This window comes from Thunnus maccoyii, chromosome 23, assembly GCF_910596095.1.
Source record: "Thunnus maccoyii chromosome 23, fThuMac1.1, whole genome shotgun sequence".
Lineage (NCBI taxonomy): Eukaryota > Metazoa > Chordata > Actinopteri > Scombriformes > Scombridae > Thunnus > Thunnus maccoyii.
In genome coordinates this window covers 5,689,090-5,706,013 of record NC_056555.1, presented here as the reverse complement: position 1 = coordinate 5,706,013, position 16,924 = coordinate 5,689,090, and the positions used below count along the sequence as shown (strand labels likewise).

The following is a 16,924-nucleotide window of genomic DNA, read 5'->3' as shown; positions in this document are numbered from 1 at the left end:
TCCTAATATATTCATAAAAACACAACATATTGGACTTTGTCAGGGATAAAAAGATAAAGTCCTGGACTTATTTCCATCATTGTCCCTGGTGTTTACACAGTCCACCAACCTTTATAAAGATGGAAACATTCAGCATTCAGTGTCTGTCTTTAAAATACAAAATATTAGATAATAAGTACTAGAAGACTAACTATTGATATAATCCTTGTGTAAAGCAGGAAAGGTAAAAAAAAAAAAAGTTCCAAAGACCACAGAAATAAATCATATCATAAAAGAAAACGGCTGTAAAACAAGTTCAAGTTGCAAATATAAATGATGTATAATGTAGATTATAAATATGATATAGTATAAAATCATATTATTGTTTAGCCTTTGCTTTAAAGGCAGGAGGATCTGACTCCTCATTAATTAAAGGAAGTAGCTTATTCCATTCCATAATTGCACATAATCCATAATTCAATAATCTCCCTTCAAGTATAGGGAGCATCTTGAAACTCCAATCCCAAATGAGAGAAAGCTACAGAAATTGATTTCTAAAAGTCAGATAACTCATCACACAGTGAGGTAATAGTTGAGTCATCAGTACTGATCACCATCACTATAAACCCTGTAGATAGAGAAGGGAAAACCTTTATTATTACTGCGGCTTCAATGCCCCAGCTGCTCCTCTGAAGCTGCTGAATGAACACTAATAGATGACTGTTTTGTCTGTGTGAATGGGAAGCTGGGGACTGCTGAAGAAGAGCACGCTCAGTGGACTTTCCTGGGATAAAGGGTTGACAAAACAAAAAGAAAACAAAAATAAATAGCACTCCTCCTCCTGAGAGCCCGCCTGACTGTAATGGGCTGAATATTTTATATTTCCACTCCCTGGATCAGCTACGATTGCTCTGACAGAACCGTGGCTAATGAAAGCTCCTCCCCTCAGACCTGCACGCTTTCAGATGCACGTCACCACATCTCCTACGGGGAGGAGGAGGGGGGGGGCGGCATCCTCAAAAATGGCACAGCTGAACTCAATAACCCTTCGGTGAGGGCGGGCGAGTCGGACTTTTGTGTCATAACTTCTTAAATTAACAATGAGCAACAATGTACAGAGAGGAATGCTTGAGAGGATATAGACTTCTCTCCCATGTTTCATAAGCGAGGCAGTGAAATGGGCAGATGGCGCGAAACAAGTCATATTCTCCCCCTCAAATCCATCTGAAAACACACTGTATTCCCCTTGTGGAGATTCTGTTCATTAGACAAACACAACTGCAAAGCCTTGTACTGTAACACCCTACATAGTGCAATGTTTTACCAGTCTGTTTGTAGCAGGATTGGTATGGAATTGTATGCTAACTGGCACTATAAAGGTATGAAAGGTAAATCTCAGTGGCGAAAGTCTGTAAGAAAGATTCTCCTCTTCCTTATCAGCTGCCAACATGCCTTTAGAAAGGCACCCAAAAACCTTGAGCAAAGCCGCTCTGGAGCCGACTGATGTTGTACAGGGCTGCTCTCGGGTGGGAGGATGTGACCCCCAGCACAGGAAAGACTAAAACAAATGAGGATGGATCCATATGTTTTTATTTTGTTGCAGATTCAGTCACAGATCCTTGATTTTTGCCTGCTGCGTTACAACACATAGCTGCACCAATGCATGCATCACTGTGACTCCACTCAACCATGCAAACATTACCTCATGCAATATTCAATACACTAAGTCTTGTTCTTTCAACGGCCCAAGAGGAGGAAATGCTATTAGCCGCATGAACAAAGGATAACGCCGGTGATTACACTATATCATCAAGATTCTGTAAATGAGATTCTGATGATGGGATTTGTAAATATTTGGGGGAAATACTGTTAAGGGTGTAAAGGTGGGATGTCTACAGATGGGAGAAGGCATCACTTCCTCAGAGGACCTCTTACATAACAAAGGCAAGAAAAATCTCACATGTAATGGCATTGGAAGACGTGCTGTGGGACCAGTTTGGATTCATGAATGATTTCCCTCACACTGAATCGAGGATGCATCTGACATATTGTCTTATGAAACTGATTCAAATAAGTATTTTTTTTTCCTTTAACATTCAGGAAAGATATAGCTCTGATCTGACAGAGATTAAAAGTAAAAAGCACCTTGTGATTGAATTCCTATTTCCTCATCGCTTGATCAGCTACACTTTTATTTGAATTTGCCTACAAAAAAATAACTCTTTCTCCAAGCTGGAGTGCAGAGACGGTTTTGCTGCTGCTTGATTGACAGTAAATGGAAGGCTGAATGTGTGGGCTGAGATTGTTTATACAGTATAAACAAATAAGTTTGATTTACAACAAAGATATAACCTCTGAACTAAAAGACACAGTGAGGTCCAATGAAAAGCCCCTCAACACATTCATTGTGTTATATCAATTACGAGACCAAAGAAATAAATGTCACTCTGTTCATACTTAAACATGCAGTTATTTCTTTAGAAGTATTTCTATTGGCTGATTACTGGGCATCACTGGCCCTCCCGTTGCTTGTTTGTGATGGTCCACTTGAGTGCATTCATTTTCAATAGCCCTTAATCACTGATGCAGTCTACAAAGACTTCATTGCACCCACATCATAATAAATAGAGCCACAGATGATCAAAGAGTACAATAAAAATTTTCCAAGACAAAAATCAAAGCTTGTTCAACAGCATGTGAGTTGGTTTGAATTAAAGCAACAGATAAAACACCTACAATCATTGACAATTTTGTGTTGTGTGGATGCTTGCTTCAAGTACAATAGTAAATCACCAACTGCACACGCAGCCAGCTCAAGTGTTTAGAGGAGAAAACAGCAAAGCCACAACAAAGATGTCCTCTTTCAAACCACCGTAACAACTATCTGTTGCACACAAAACTTTGAAATGCATGAGTATTTCTGAATTTACACTCCCTCCCACACATATATATAGACACACATAGAAAACAGGGCTCTGTATTGTAAATGGAGAGCACTCATCCTCATTTGCCTGTGCCATAATCCGAGTTAATGCCACTGAGCTCCTACAATTACACTTTAGAAAACACCAACACCACAAACTTGACTTTACTCTTCTTCTCCTGCTTTTTAGTCAGCTGCCAACCTGCTGTTAGGCTCACTTTCTCCTTGAAGAAGAAAAGAGTAAAACTATAAGCTGTCCTATCAGAACAAACTAGACAGTGACTCAACTCAAACACACAGCACAAAGGAGCGTCAATCAGCTGTTCAGAGCTTCCAAACAGGAGTTATGTGTGTAGTAGTAGTTTCTAGCTTTTCTGTCAACTCACCTCTAATGGGATGGACGTTGCCTGTCGTGTTGTCACAGAAGTGTTTTTGCTTTGGTCTGTCTGTTTCCCTGCCGCGCCTACTACCACAGGAGGCAAAGCCTAGAAAGCTAGAAGCTGTGAGTCGACTGGGAGTCCAGAGAGGAAATGGGAACGAGAGAGAAAGGAGGAAAGGACTACCTCACTCTTTCACTTTCACCCCCTGCTGCTGCTGCTGCTGCTGCTGCTGGCTCCCCCTCCTCTCTCTTCATCTCCCCTCCCCTCCCTATCAGGATGGGCCTGTCAGCCCTTGGAGAGGCAATCAGACATGCCGTCATGAGCGGGTTACCAAGGGTTAATTAAAGGAGGATGACAATGCAGAATCGAGCCAAATCAAGGAGGAAGCTGGATGGGAGCAGTACTCCGACTGTGCCCCGTCTTTGCCGAATGTCTCTGACTGGAAGTGATCTCATGCATAATACGTGAGACGGCTCTGAAAAGTCTGTCCGTACAGCCTCGTGTTGGGACATTATTCATGACTCTCCTCTCTCAAGCACTGAAAGAGCCTAATGGCGGGCAGTTCATCGAGGAGAAAAGGATGATGAGCTTTACTGAGGACTAAATTGAGAATCCTCATCAGATCCTAATTTACTGTCACACAAAGCTTCCCAGTATTACATGTTCTTTTGTTGGAGTCTGGTGTCAGAGGACTGTACACGCCACCTGGATATCCAGAGATCTCTTTCCAGAGACGCCAAAGATAAATCAAACAGTGTAAGCCATCCTGCTTCATCCGGCTTGTGTTCACTGCTAACACTATTATATCTATTACAATCAAACTTTTGTCTCTGATGCTGGTAATGTAAAATAAAATATATAATAATATTTTTTTTTTTCCCGGAATAGAGCTACTGTATATTAAAAGGTTTACATGAACTGGATACAAGTTCTGTGTAATAAGACAGGGTGATAGAGAAAAGCAAAGCAGGCATTTGTACACATGAAAATGCCTTGGATTCTTATTTCAAGATGTTGTGTCACAGGAAGAGAAATGTTGGCAAAAAAAACTACGAATCGGACTCGTCATTGACTGTGGAATTCAATTCAGCCCGGCACAATTCAATTAAAGAAAGGAACAGAGTGACCTTGGAGGGACGGCCTGGAAATGTATCTGTTGCCAAGCAGTGACAGACAGCAGGACGTCAGCACTGCCTGGCAGGGCTGGTAAAGACGTCTCGGCTTCCTACTGCAGTGCAGTTAAAGATGACAACAAAATCTTTAGCCGCTCAGCAGCGAAGGGGTTTCCAGCAGGCTAATACAAGCCGGCAGGGGTTTGTTCAAGTCTATGGCAAAGTGCTGGCAAATGTGCAAACAAACAGCCCACATAAGTGCTCGCAGCCCACCGCCAGCCCAACCACCAACCTCCCTCCTCCTCCTCTGGCCTGGAAGGAGGTACACTGACTAAACCATATTCTCAACCTCAAGACAAATACCTTGTACTAAGTGGGGGTTGATCAGGATTTCTTTATTTTCTTCAGAAGTAAGGAACAAACACTACAATGAAGTCTTATCTATAAAGTCCAAATACCAGAAAACATGAATAGGACATAAGCTTGAAAGATTCGTTGAACAATCGATTAGTTGAAAGATCTAAAGAAGAGGTCTGTAAGAATTTTGATTAATAGTTTAAGTCATTTATAAAGCTAAATGCCAAAAATTCAGTGTTTTCAATGTCTAAAATGTGTATATTTGCTAATATTCTTACTCTTGTGTGATAGTAAATTGAATAACTTTGGGTTTTGGACTGATGGTCGGACAAAACAAGCCATTTGAACACGTCATCTTGGGGTCAAGGAAAATGTGATCAGCATGTGATCAACCCTGGCATGGGGGTGGGGAGTTGGAGGGGACGGGTGAGTTAGCGGGCGTCAGTGGGTCACTTGGCCATTTGCTTTTGCTTTGTGCGGCAGATGACTTGGCAAACTGTTCACCATCAAACCTTGCATCATCTACTGCTCTGGCACAGGAGAGACCTAAATCCTTTATCTTTCTAGGATTATGGCATTACTACTTGATGGACAGTGGCAGCACAGTGGCAGATCTCCAAAGCCCCTCAGCCAAGGTTTGAATCCGACCACCAGTGATCTTGGCGTGTGTCCAGAGTCGATGATGAGCAACCAACATCCGACTGTATCTCTATGGGAGACTGACTTAACAGGTTTGCTACAATTGACTACTGTGTGTCTGTCCTGACACTAGAAACTTTACAGCTAAATCAGAGAGTTGTCTAGTACAATTAAGACTCAAATGAAGCTAAATCATATTAACAAATGTCTGTCTTTATGGAGCAACAAATACTGTCAATGCTTTTAGAAACACTGCACTGTACAGACATTGCAAAGTCCTGGATTGTATTAATGTTTTGTTTGGGTCATTACTGATCAAAAAGAGGAACATAAACAATGATAAGTTCCTTATAGCTTCATAAAATGCTGTAATTATACCACAACACTCGTCATTTAACAAGATTACATTTTCATAATCCACAACAGAGTTGGGCTCCATGGCAGTTAAGTGAATTAGTAACGATAGGAGCTTTGTCGATTATTATCTTCACAAACTCATTAGGCCTGTCAGATGATGAATGGAGTCATATCCTCAGAAATCTTCACCCAAATGAATTGATGAGGCTGTAGCAGGAGCCCTTTGGTTCATTTATCCTAAAATCTATCTTACATCAGAACCATATGACTACTCCGGTGTCTCAGTCCATCAGGAGTACTACAAACAAATCTTTTTTATTTCATATTTCTAAACAGAATGATAACGAGCTGCACTATAAGCCTTAAATGACGGGAAGACTACTAACAACCCACTCTCTTACCCAATGCAGGCACTAGATGCCCTTAAAATGATAAGAGCTAAATGTGATGCTTTGATTCCAAAGTTTTTTTTCTTTTTATCACAATCTGCTGCCAACTGAATAACAAAGAAGACGATTCTCCCTGCAGTGATTCTGAACTTTAATAAAAACAAGCAGACAATTCAATCTTTTAAATGAATCCCTGATCATAGTAAACTCTCAAGGGCACAAGCTCTGCATCAACAATCAAATCTTTCTCCTCTGTAAACACTCGGCCTTTTAACTAGACAAACTTATTCGATTAAAAGTTTTAAATCACCGGAGCTTTAAGACTGGAGATATATTGGAATCATTGCTGCTAATGGAGGGAATCACTCTCTTTCTAATACAGCACTACATCACTGCACAGTTAATATCCATAGGTCACCTTCCTGTTCTCTTACATCACGTTACTTGTAATGTAGCTTTGTGGTACAACACGGACATTTAGCTCTTTCATGTTTTATTTATGGAGAACAGTTCATCTTGAGTGCATTTACATTTGGATTATAAACCTTATGAGGAGACCCAAATATAATCCTTATACTCATAATGCCAGGTAGAATGTCTTTGAATGCCATACTAGTGAGTCACCAACATGCCATCTCTGTTTCCCTTTAGAAAAATATATTACCGAGAATAAATCTGACTACTATATGGTCTGGACAATGCACATTAATGCACATGAGGTGTCACATTCTTCACGTATGACCTCTTTAGCACATGCATTATGCACTGGGGAGGGACGATAAATATCTTATTAGCATCTTATGTCATCTATATGTCACTTTAAGGTGACTCATCATTAATGCATCACTGTTTCCCATACATCACATGCAGTCAGACCTGAGACCTTTGAATGAGAAATTCACATAAACGGAGGGGACAATGTATATTTTTCAAAGATTTTGATGCCTAAAATCTGTGTCACATTTCTATCATGGAGAAGTTAGCTTCTGAGAGATTTCTTATTAATGTGATATTTCCACTATTCTTTAAAAAGCTGGAAAAAATAGTTGGAACTGATATTTAAAATGCTAACAGTTGGCTACAGAAAGTTAACTCCCATACAAAGAAAAGAGGGCAGGTATGGACACTGAGATGACCCGTGTGAGCTGATCTAGAGCTTGACCATATGGGACTTGTCATCAATCAGAGAGACAGACAGGCAGGTCTGACCTCACCCAGCACTATCCCTTCAGCCTCACCCCTGAGTCCAACATGATGAGTCCAGGTGGATAAATCACCTATGAGAGTTGAGGGCATCTCCAGTGTGTGTCTGCTGCCATCAGCGTGTGTGTTTCTGTTTTATGTGGTCATACCTAGCCAGAAGATGACCCTGTCTGCACATGAATGTCTTTAATCAAGTTGAATCTCTTCTATATTTTAATAACTTGTGAATTATTATTCATAACAGTGGCTGCTGCTGGTTCTTCATAATTCACAAAGTGGTTTTTAATGGTGTTCTCTTCTATAGGGTTTCTATATTTTAAAATTAAGTTTCATATATGAAGTGGAAAATCTTTGTTAGTGTAACAAAAAACTGCATTTTCAACTGCATGAAAGTCAATGAGGACATGTTACATAAAAGACATGTTGCTCAGAAGAAACCAATTTGTAATTCTTAAGGCTGCTAGGGGGCTCTGCCATTTGAATGTAAACACATGTTGTTTTGGGGCATTCGCTGAAATGACTGATGCTGTTGTTTTTTGTAGGGGGATAGTCTCCACTCACAACAAAAAATAGAGGGTATAGAACTATATCAGATGTACTGTCTTATGAATCTTGTAAATGCTATGTGTAGCTTTGGTGCAACAATGGTATTAAATTGGATTTATATTGTGAAATTTAAAAGTTCTACATACTACATTGGAACATGAAGTAGTTCTGTAGTTGTTATTCCTTGTATTATTACTTCCATCCCTCATGGCTTACATTGTAAAATAAAGTAAAGTAGTGTCATTGTTTGCAGTATTTGTGCTAATGTCTCAAAATTAAAGTGGTAACAATCTTCCACAGAGACACTGATGGCAATGCTGTCTTTCACCTCTCAGTCTGAGCGGATGAATAACCTGCCCCTGACTGAAAGAGCTGTGCTTCACAGTCACAGAGGCATATGGCCAAAATATCATGCTGAGAGCTGCTTCAGGCAGGCTCAGTGCAGGAAAAGGGACTGTAACAGAATACACTTACTGCACTCAGTCAACACAGAAAGTCAGACCTTATCCACTAAGAGTGATGTAAATATACAGCTATTAAAAAGACCAATATACTAGACATCCTGATATCTATGCAGTATGCCAAGTTTTGGTTGACAGTGGAAATTGAGGTTTTTTTGGACTCAAAATCTCACATTCAGTAAAATGAAGTAGGGCAGGATGTCCGTTCTGTAACTACTTGACTTCACTCATTAATTCAGTGAGTATGGTTATTAATGAGAATACCAAGCTTCCCCTGGAGGAAATTATGACAAATATTCAGATGAATGATAAATAGAGAGTGCAGCATCCAGAATGGAAGACACAGTTAAATCAATGCAAGAGAATAAGAAATGAGGGGAAAACTCGGCTTCCAAATAATGGAAACTTTTCCTTGAGCTTCTCTGAATGAATAGATGGTTAATAAGTGTGTTTGTGTGGGCCACAGTTTTCCTGTTTTTGAGAAAATATACACTATGCAAGAACCTGCACAAGTGAGGACACATATTTGCATGAACACACACACACACAAGAACCAGACACAGCTGGGTACTCAGATCGGCAATAAAACTTCTTCCAATTATCATCACAGTTTGCTAAGTTTAGTCTGTGTGCCTGTGTGCTTTTCATTAAGGTGGAAAGGCTGAAAAAAGACAAACGTCTGAGAAACAGAAAGAGACTGACAAGTGCCAGAAAAATTCAGAAAACTAGAAAGAAGAAATGTTGAAGCACTGCAGTTTCAGGTGTGATGTGAAAGAGGATATTTTCCTCCTAAGTGGCGCCTCCGGCAGAGAGGAACTACACAGGAACTTATATAACGACCGGCGTTGTCATTGATGGCAAAAACCTTCTCCTCCAAATCTTCTCGCTGCTTACGGCAGCACTGATGAGCCATGCAGCCTCCCCACGACTGTCACAGCTCTGCAGAGTGACAGCCGTGATCCTGCTGCTCAGCAACACACATATATACGCAGAAGTCTGCACACACACACACACACACTTTAAATATAATACAGGACAAGCGCACAAAAAAGCTCTCTTTTTGTCAAGCATGGACAACACAACACACATTCACACACACAAACATGTCTCCAATCCCCCGAAGCTTACTTTTCAAGCAGCAGAAAGAGAAAAAAAATGCAGAGCCAGCTGCCATGGTCCAGCCCTCAAACAAGAGGGCGATAGAGAGAGAGAGAGAGAGAGAGAGAGAGACAGTACCACACACACAAGGCACCGGGATGCTAAAAGCGAGGCCCTTTTACTTATTCATCACTCTGCTGAGAACGGGGAGCCTGTTGGTGTCAAAACACTTTCCTTGGGCATCTTTTCTTGACAGTGGAGCCACGAGCATGCGCTCATCTATGTTGCATGACAGAAGAGTATTTTTAGAGCGGGGCTTTTACCCAAGGCTGAATTCACTATTGTTTTCAAATGAACTGATGAGAAGAGGAATCTGAGCTCTTGGTGTTCAGCTGCTCCGGAGTAGATGGTCAGTTCCAGGAAATTCTATTCTTAGCACAAACAAAAAAATCATTTTGATGCTCAGTACTTTTGTATCTTGTCACAAATCACTTTTGGTTTTGTGCATACTGGTGGTGTGTCACAAAGACACTATGTAAACCTGGGTCACCCACGTATCTGATTTCACCAGCAAATGTGCGCAACATCTAACACCACCTATAGTCACATCAAGCACACATATGCGGTTTACTGCAGCAGACATAAGCCCACACTGTTCTCGCTCCAGATGGTCTTAGTCACCTGCTGGCCATGAGTCTCGATCTGATGAGTCATTAAATGAATTTCCTCAGGGGCTCTGTTGGTTTGGGATAAAGCTGCCATGGGAAGCAGCTAGAGGAGTCGTTATGGACGGAGAAAACCATGAAGCATAATGAGCCTCATGGGAGAACAGTTTATGTACACAGACTGACTCCCTCTTTCTGCCTCCCAGGAACTCTCTCTACTACTGCCAGTGTACCGGGAGAACTGGGAAGTAAGTGCTGTGTATTTGCGTAATGCTTGATTGAGGTAAAGCATAAGAAAGTGTCTGCATGTGTGTATCTTCCCATTTATTGTTCATAACTGAGAGAAAATCCAAGTGAAAGAGGGGTAGAGAGGGGAGATAGGTCTGAAAACATTTTAACACTCAGTAATATTCTCTTTACTGATAAAACAACAATGATTATACAGCTGTACTTGGTGAACAAATGTTTTGTTTCAAACTACATTTCATAGTCAGATATCACTAAAAAACAGCTTGAATCCCCTGCTCTGCCTTCATAATTTCACACTTACTGTAGGTACCAGAGCCAAAACAGAAAAGTAGATTTGTTGTCTGAAAAACACAACTACTAAGAGGGTGTTGTAAAGTATGTATCTACAGTTATAGCAATTGCAGATGTTCCTGTTCAGCACAGTTGAGGAAGTCAATACCTTTATGTTATACAGTACAATCAAGCATTGTATGTGTAACACAAACACTACCTTCTTTATCCACAGAGATAACCTTAAATCTCAAGTTTAATTAAGGAAAATAGTTTAAGAACATCAACAGTAAAAGTTAGGTTTAGGTTTTAGAGGGAGAGATTTTGTCTTAGCCATTTCTTAGTCACCAGCACATTAGCATGCTAACATGCTCACAATAATGCAAGTATATTGATGCTAAGCAGGTGTAATGTTTACCACATTTACCGTGTTGGTTTAGTGTGTCAGCAAGCAAGCATTTGCTAATTAGCTCTAAACAAAAAGCGCGGCTGAGGCTGATGGGAATGAAAGAATGTCTGCAACAAATTTCACAACAATCCATCCATCAGTGGTTGAGATGTTTCAGTAACAACCAAGAATGTCAACCTCATGGTGGCGCTAAAGAGGAAAAGTCAGGGGATCACCAAAGTCATTAGGAATCTTCTTGTCTGAATCATCTTGGAACAATGAATGTCTGTACAAAATCTCACAGCGATCCATCAAACAAACACTGAGCTATATGAAACCTTCGACCTGCTGGTGGCACTAGAGGAAAAGTCAGAGGATCACAAAACTTAGAATGTATCTTCTAGAGACCCTGACTATCTGTTGTAAATTTCATGGCAATCCCTCAAATAGTTGTTGAGATATTTCACTCTAAAACACAAATGTCAACCTGCTGTTCATCAAAGTCAGTAGTTCAGTCTGTACTTTACCAACCAATCGACCAACGCTGCCGTCCCAGGAGCCACACTGCTAGGATGGATAAAAATCTCTAACTCTGATAATCCTCAGCTGAATGCAACAAGTTTATTTTCCTTTTCTAGGGATTGGTAAAAGATTGATTGGGGATATTTTTCCCTTCAGTCAACTCCTTACTGCTCTATTTCTTGTATCTTCCAAAGGCAGAAAGGTTTCCTGGATAAAGAAATCGAAATGAGGCAGGAATTGAGCAGCCGTGCAAGAAAAAAAAAAACAAACAAAAAAAAAACTACGTGCCAGTCACTGAGGCATAGAAAATGTGTGAAAATTTATTGTTTCCTACTGTGGTTTGTTTACAGTAACTATAAAGAAATGGGTGGTTGTATTTGTTGTTCCTAGAATGCCAGTATGTGCATTTGTGGGGATGAAATGTTCTTCAAAGTCAGGGAACAGATTGTTTGAACTTGAGCCTTATCCGCTACTTATTTCAGTTAAAGCCAGGGGGTTATGAGGAAAAGAAGAAGAATGCTTTGGGGTAGAAGAAGGAACCAATCCTGGAAGGTATATCCTGTACTACAGAGGGAAGTAAAGCCGGGCTAAGGTGTGAAGCCCGGTGAGCAATTGCTTCGGAAATGAATTTCCCCCCTGAGCTTTGTCATATGTCAGCGGGAAGTGACAGCTCAGCTTCTGACAATCACATGTCAGAGGGAGGCTGGGGGAGGCATTAAAGCTATGTGAGTTTTAGTGGGTGTGTCCATGGTTTTGTGAAGGAAAAGGGAAGAAGGAAGGAAGGAAAACAAGGTTACAGAGTTCAGATTCTGATCCTATCAGGAGTCTCTTGCCTGCAGGTTTCTTAAGGGGAAGAAGGCATCAATATTTCCTCATCACCCCTGAGGCCCAAAGCACTAACACAGACTTTAGCTGAGAAAAGCTGCAATTTTCTGGATTTATGTCAAGGCCAGGTGAGAGATACTTTAGGCAAATTATTCAAATGCAGAGATAAAACATATGTAGGGTGATGCTGAGACTTGGCAAATGGAAGAGACAGTTCACAGGGTTCATATATATTTTCATCCTATCAGTGTCTTTGCCTGAGTGTCAAGTCTGACAGGCAGATCAGTTTGAGACTGACAGGGGGTAGGTTAATCGCCTATTCTGAACCTCCGGTCAGGTCTAGCATGTTTTGACGCTCGGCCGGTCAGAGATATGATCAGACTCGCCCTCGGCTGACTAGCTTGACTGGCGGTTGTGACGCTTGTGAGACCGAGCACGTAACCCCCAGAAACAGCAGGATCATCTGGACTGTGAAAGAATTGGATTTATCTATAGAAATGTAGCAAACACAAAGACACAGACACAGCCGTACTTCACCCTGTTTAAATTCGACTAATGCAACCATGCACATTTAGCACATTTCCATCTCCTTGAATAGAATCCCTAAACCCACTTAAGTCCCAGACATCCACACAACAATCTGAATATCTAGCTGAAATAATGTTGCTTTATATCCGTTTTTTTGTTACTTTAATTTAATTACTTGCTTTCGGGTTGGCTTAGAGTGTCTTTAACATAACTTTACTCATTTAAAGCACTAAAACAAAAGCCAACTGAGTCTTGAGAGCCATATCTGATTGCTTTTCAAGCCTCCCACTCCTCTAAACACTGCCACTCATTAAAATCTTGGCAGAAGACGAAGTTGCGACGCTGGGAAATGTCACAGCATCAGTCGATTCCCAGCAGCCTCTATGAAGGCATGTCATCACAATCTTAGCTTGACAGCTTTAAATCGATAGCACGTCTCTCCTTTTCACCTCGGTTAGTCTCGGATGTCCCTGCAGTACGGGGGTGCCCTGACTATCACCTCTGAAGGACATGAACTTATTTTTTACTTTATGCTAGAGGCTTGCTTTTTGTTTTTGGTTTCATTATTCTTTTATTGGGTAAACAAACATCCATGATAAGCAAGCCAGACATGTTTGGTGCAAAGCAGTTTGCTTCCTATCAGTCGCTGAATGAAAGCTCTTAACCCGTGCCATTTTTTCAGCACTGAATCATTTCCTCTTGGCCATATCTTCATATACCCTCGGCTTGTATCTTGAAGTAAAAAAAATCCCATTTCTTCCCCTAATACCATGTAAATAAAGTCTCTGGTACTGACCCCTGTTCACCTTAAGATAAGAAGAGGTTTTGTGTAATGTCAGTGCTTTAAAGCTACTTCCAGAGAGCAAATATGAATATAATACACTAATCTATGCAATATGCAGTTTTCACAGGGTGGTAGGCAGACAATATTTTCAAGTGGATAAATGTGGGTTTTTGTAACAATATAAACACAAAACCATACAGCGTCCGTCACAAAAAACAAGATGTACAGTGATTGATTATTCTTCTACTGTGTTACCGTAGCAAATGTACCGACTTGTTTACATTGATTGCTAAAGCTACTTCTGCTTGTTTGCATGCTAAGTTGTAAGGTAGGTAGCGGGCAGTTACATCACCTCAACTCATCTGGCTCTAAGAAGATGTGTCTGCAGTTTCTGCTTGGCAAAGTTGATACGCTTTTAACCTTTCTGCCATTCTCACCATAGCAATTCACTTTTCTCACGCACACGCATCACTGGCTGCAAAACACAATCTGGTAGATTTGCCATTGCAAACATCCACCTGGCTGCAGCTGGAAGTGAATGGCAACGAGCAAAGCCACGGAAGCTTATGCTGCTGAACTCACAGCCAAATGCCAATGATGATAAGTGAAATGTAAAATGTCATCTATCTATCCAGTGTGTCTTTGGATTGATCTCAACTTCAATGAGACCTAGGACCTATACCATGGGGCAAGATTAGTGGGTTAGCTAGCTTTTTTGGAGCTTAACTCAGGTTTTCTGGTATCACAAAGCTGGCTCACTTTTAACCAGGATAGATCACCTCAGTAACCTAAGCTGCACGACTATCCTGCTCAACAGCCCGACTACAGACCAATGATATATCTGCAAAAATTGAGACGTCATTCCAACAGGATCTCGATAGGAACAATAGAGCAACAGATATTTTTTTATAGGTCTATAGAATAACGCTGCTGTTCCAATCTTTCCATACCAACTCAGAATTTGAAATAGAACTTCTAACAAAAAACAGCAGTAAAGAAATACTTTACCACACTAAATACTGTGCAAAATATAGTGATAACAGCTACACTACATTTGCACTATAGAGTTTCTTTCATGCCCAACAGGATTCCTCACAGTGTCGATACTTTGACACTCTTATTTCATCACTGCAGGTCAGAATAACATAACTGAAAATAAAAACTATACTCTCTGTTGTCTTTTATTAGAAAAATAATCCACACAATGTAATTAGCTCCCAGTGAATTATAAATGCAACATTTTGGTCAGGTAGAAACTTTTTCTCTTCTTCTCTCTGCTTTGGTGGCAGAAACTTACATAACTTTTAACTTTTTTTGTGTATCACATATAACAGTTTGTATATCATTAGATAAAAAGCAAAAATACTCTTTAAGATAATATATTTAATAATAAATCCAACACTTATTTATAGTGTTAGCCTTAACTTTAATATTTGGAGATTATTTCTAGTGTTTCTCCTGCAACTATATTTCACCTCACTGAATATCCCTTTGTGCTGCTGCAATAATCAGATTTCCTTGCAAGATGAATCACTGTTTCATCTTATATCACATTAACTACTCCATTCATGGTTCTGACAGTGTCTTATAATTAACTGTCTGAGCACTTTCTTTTGAACATGCTCAGAGCAGGATAGTGAAACCCAGAGTTAAGTGGGCAAGTTGATAACTAACTTTGTTACCAGTTTTCCAGCTGAACTTGCTTCATGATACAGTCCCCTGAGTGCGGTCCAAATCAAACACACATCAGCAAAACAAGCAGCACCATTTGACTGACGGACTCCATCCTTACCTGTCTATGTCGCCCTGCATCTCTTTGCCTCCTCTCTGAGATATTTCTCGAGAAGAAGCCACGTCTGAGGCTCGGCCTGTGTTCCGTGCATACAGATGGAGGCCGCCGTCTGTAAGGTATCTGTGAGAGAAGAAATCATTAGAGGAAGCAGACATCCCACCTCGGGTTGGCACAAAAATTTGAACTTTTTAAAAATTCATAAACAGCCATAGGTTAAGTAGAAAATAAAGCAGAGAAAGTGCATTGGCTTATTAATGAGCTTTGGTTACAACGTGTATTTGTGAGATGCAGCAGAAGTACGTATGAGCACATTTATGAACATGCAACTGTATATTCGAATGCACGATTAAGTAAATGTTCACACTCTGTAAATCTGTGGATGTGCATGTGGCAGTGAATAATTGGTTAGGATTCGAGGCTACTGCCAGATAGCTATCAGACACGGCTGATAGGACATAGGGATCATTAGTGTTGAGCTAATTAGGCTAATAATTCAGCTAATCACCTTTCCCTCCTGACGTGTTGTTACATTTTCTGATCAGACACGTCTTTAATCCTACGCGTGTTTTACTCCATCACCCCTCGCTTAACTTCCCTCACAGTTTTCCCTGCCCCCGAATGCTTTTAGGGAAATCTTAAGTGCACGGATGCCGAGTGGGAGTGTGTGTTCGTGTGGGTGCATGTGTGGAATGTGAACTGCTTTTCTAAAACACCTCCCGCTTGCTCAAGGCGTTTATTTCTATAGAGTGAATGAAGGTCGGAAGCCCAGACACACATGTTGCTGTGCTGTATTGTGGAAGACACTGACTTATTTTTTCTCATTCAAGCAATCTGTCAGTGTATCGAGTGCCCACAGAAATGTATTATTTGAGCCTTCCCTTTCAATGCATGACAAACCTTTGATAGCCTTGGTGGATGTCTGCAGGCTGTTTATATTAATCCACTCAGAGAGATTGGTGAGGCCTTGGTGACTGTATGAATACACAGCTAACTGTGAATTTCAGTGAATTTTGGACTACTATGCACAGTGACATTGAATGTGTCACTTGTATTCATAATCATACAAAAAAAAATGGCCTTCGAAGCAGATTGTAGTATGAATGATGTAGAGAGTGAATCTACTGTATCTTAAAGCTGGTATATACTACAGCAAATCATATTGACCTCACAAAATGTCATGAACATGAGCGTGTTTTTAAAATATACAATAAGTTATGTGTTTAATGCATTAATGCATTAAAAGGCAAAGACACTCAAGGATTATGATTATTAAGTCATAACTAGAAACATTGACTTGTATTACATTATAGCACAATAAAAGTATCATGAGCAAATACTTACCCAGACCTCAACCAAACCAAATTGTTTGCAAAATGTTTTCAGTCATGTAAATCTAATTTAAAAAAAAAAAAACTGTTCACATGATATGTGAATTGGTAGGTTCATTTCGAGTTCAT

The 16,924-nt window shown here is 40.3% G+C and overlaps 1 protein-coding gene across 12 annotated transcripts in view; it reads right to left on the bottom strand.

The window, feature by feature from the left end:
* The window catches only part of nav3 (neuron navigator 3), a 420,425-nt gene that overhangs the window by 43,197 nt on the left and 360,304 nt on the right, over nt 1-16,924 (bottom strand). For all 12 annotated transcript variants that reach the window (XM_042402532.1, XM_042402533.1, XM_042402528.1 and 9 more), the window contains one exon: nt 15,468-15,587. In XM_042402532.1, coding sequence (XP_042258466.1) covers nt 15,468-15,587 — 120 coding nt within the window. The remainder of the gene's footprint in view (nt 1-15,467; nt 15,588-16,924) is intronic.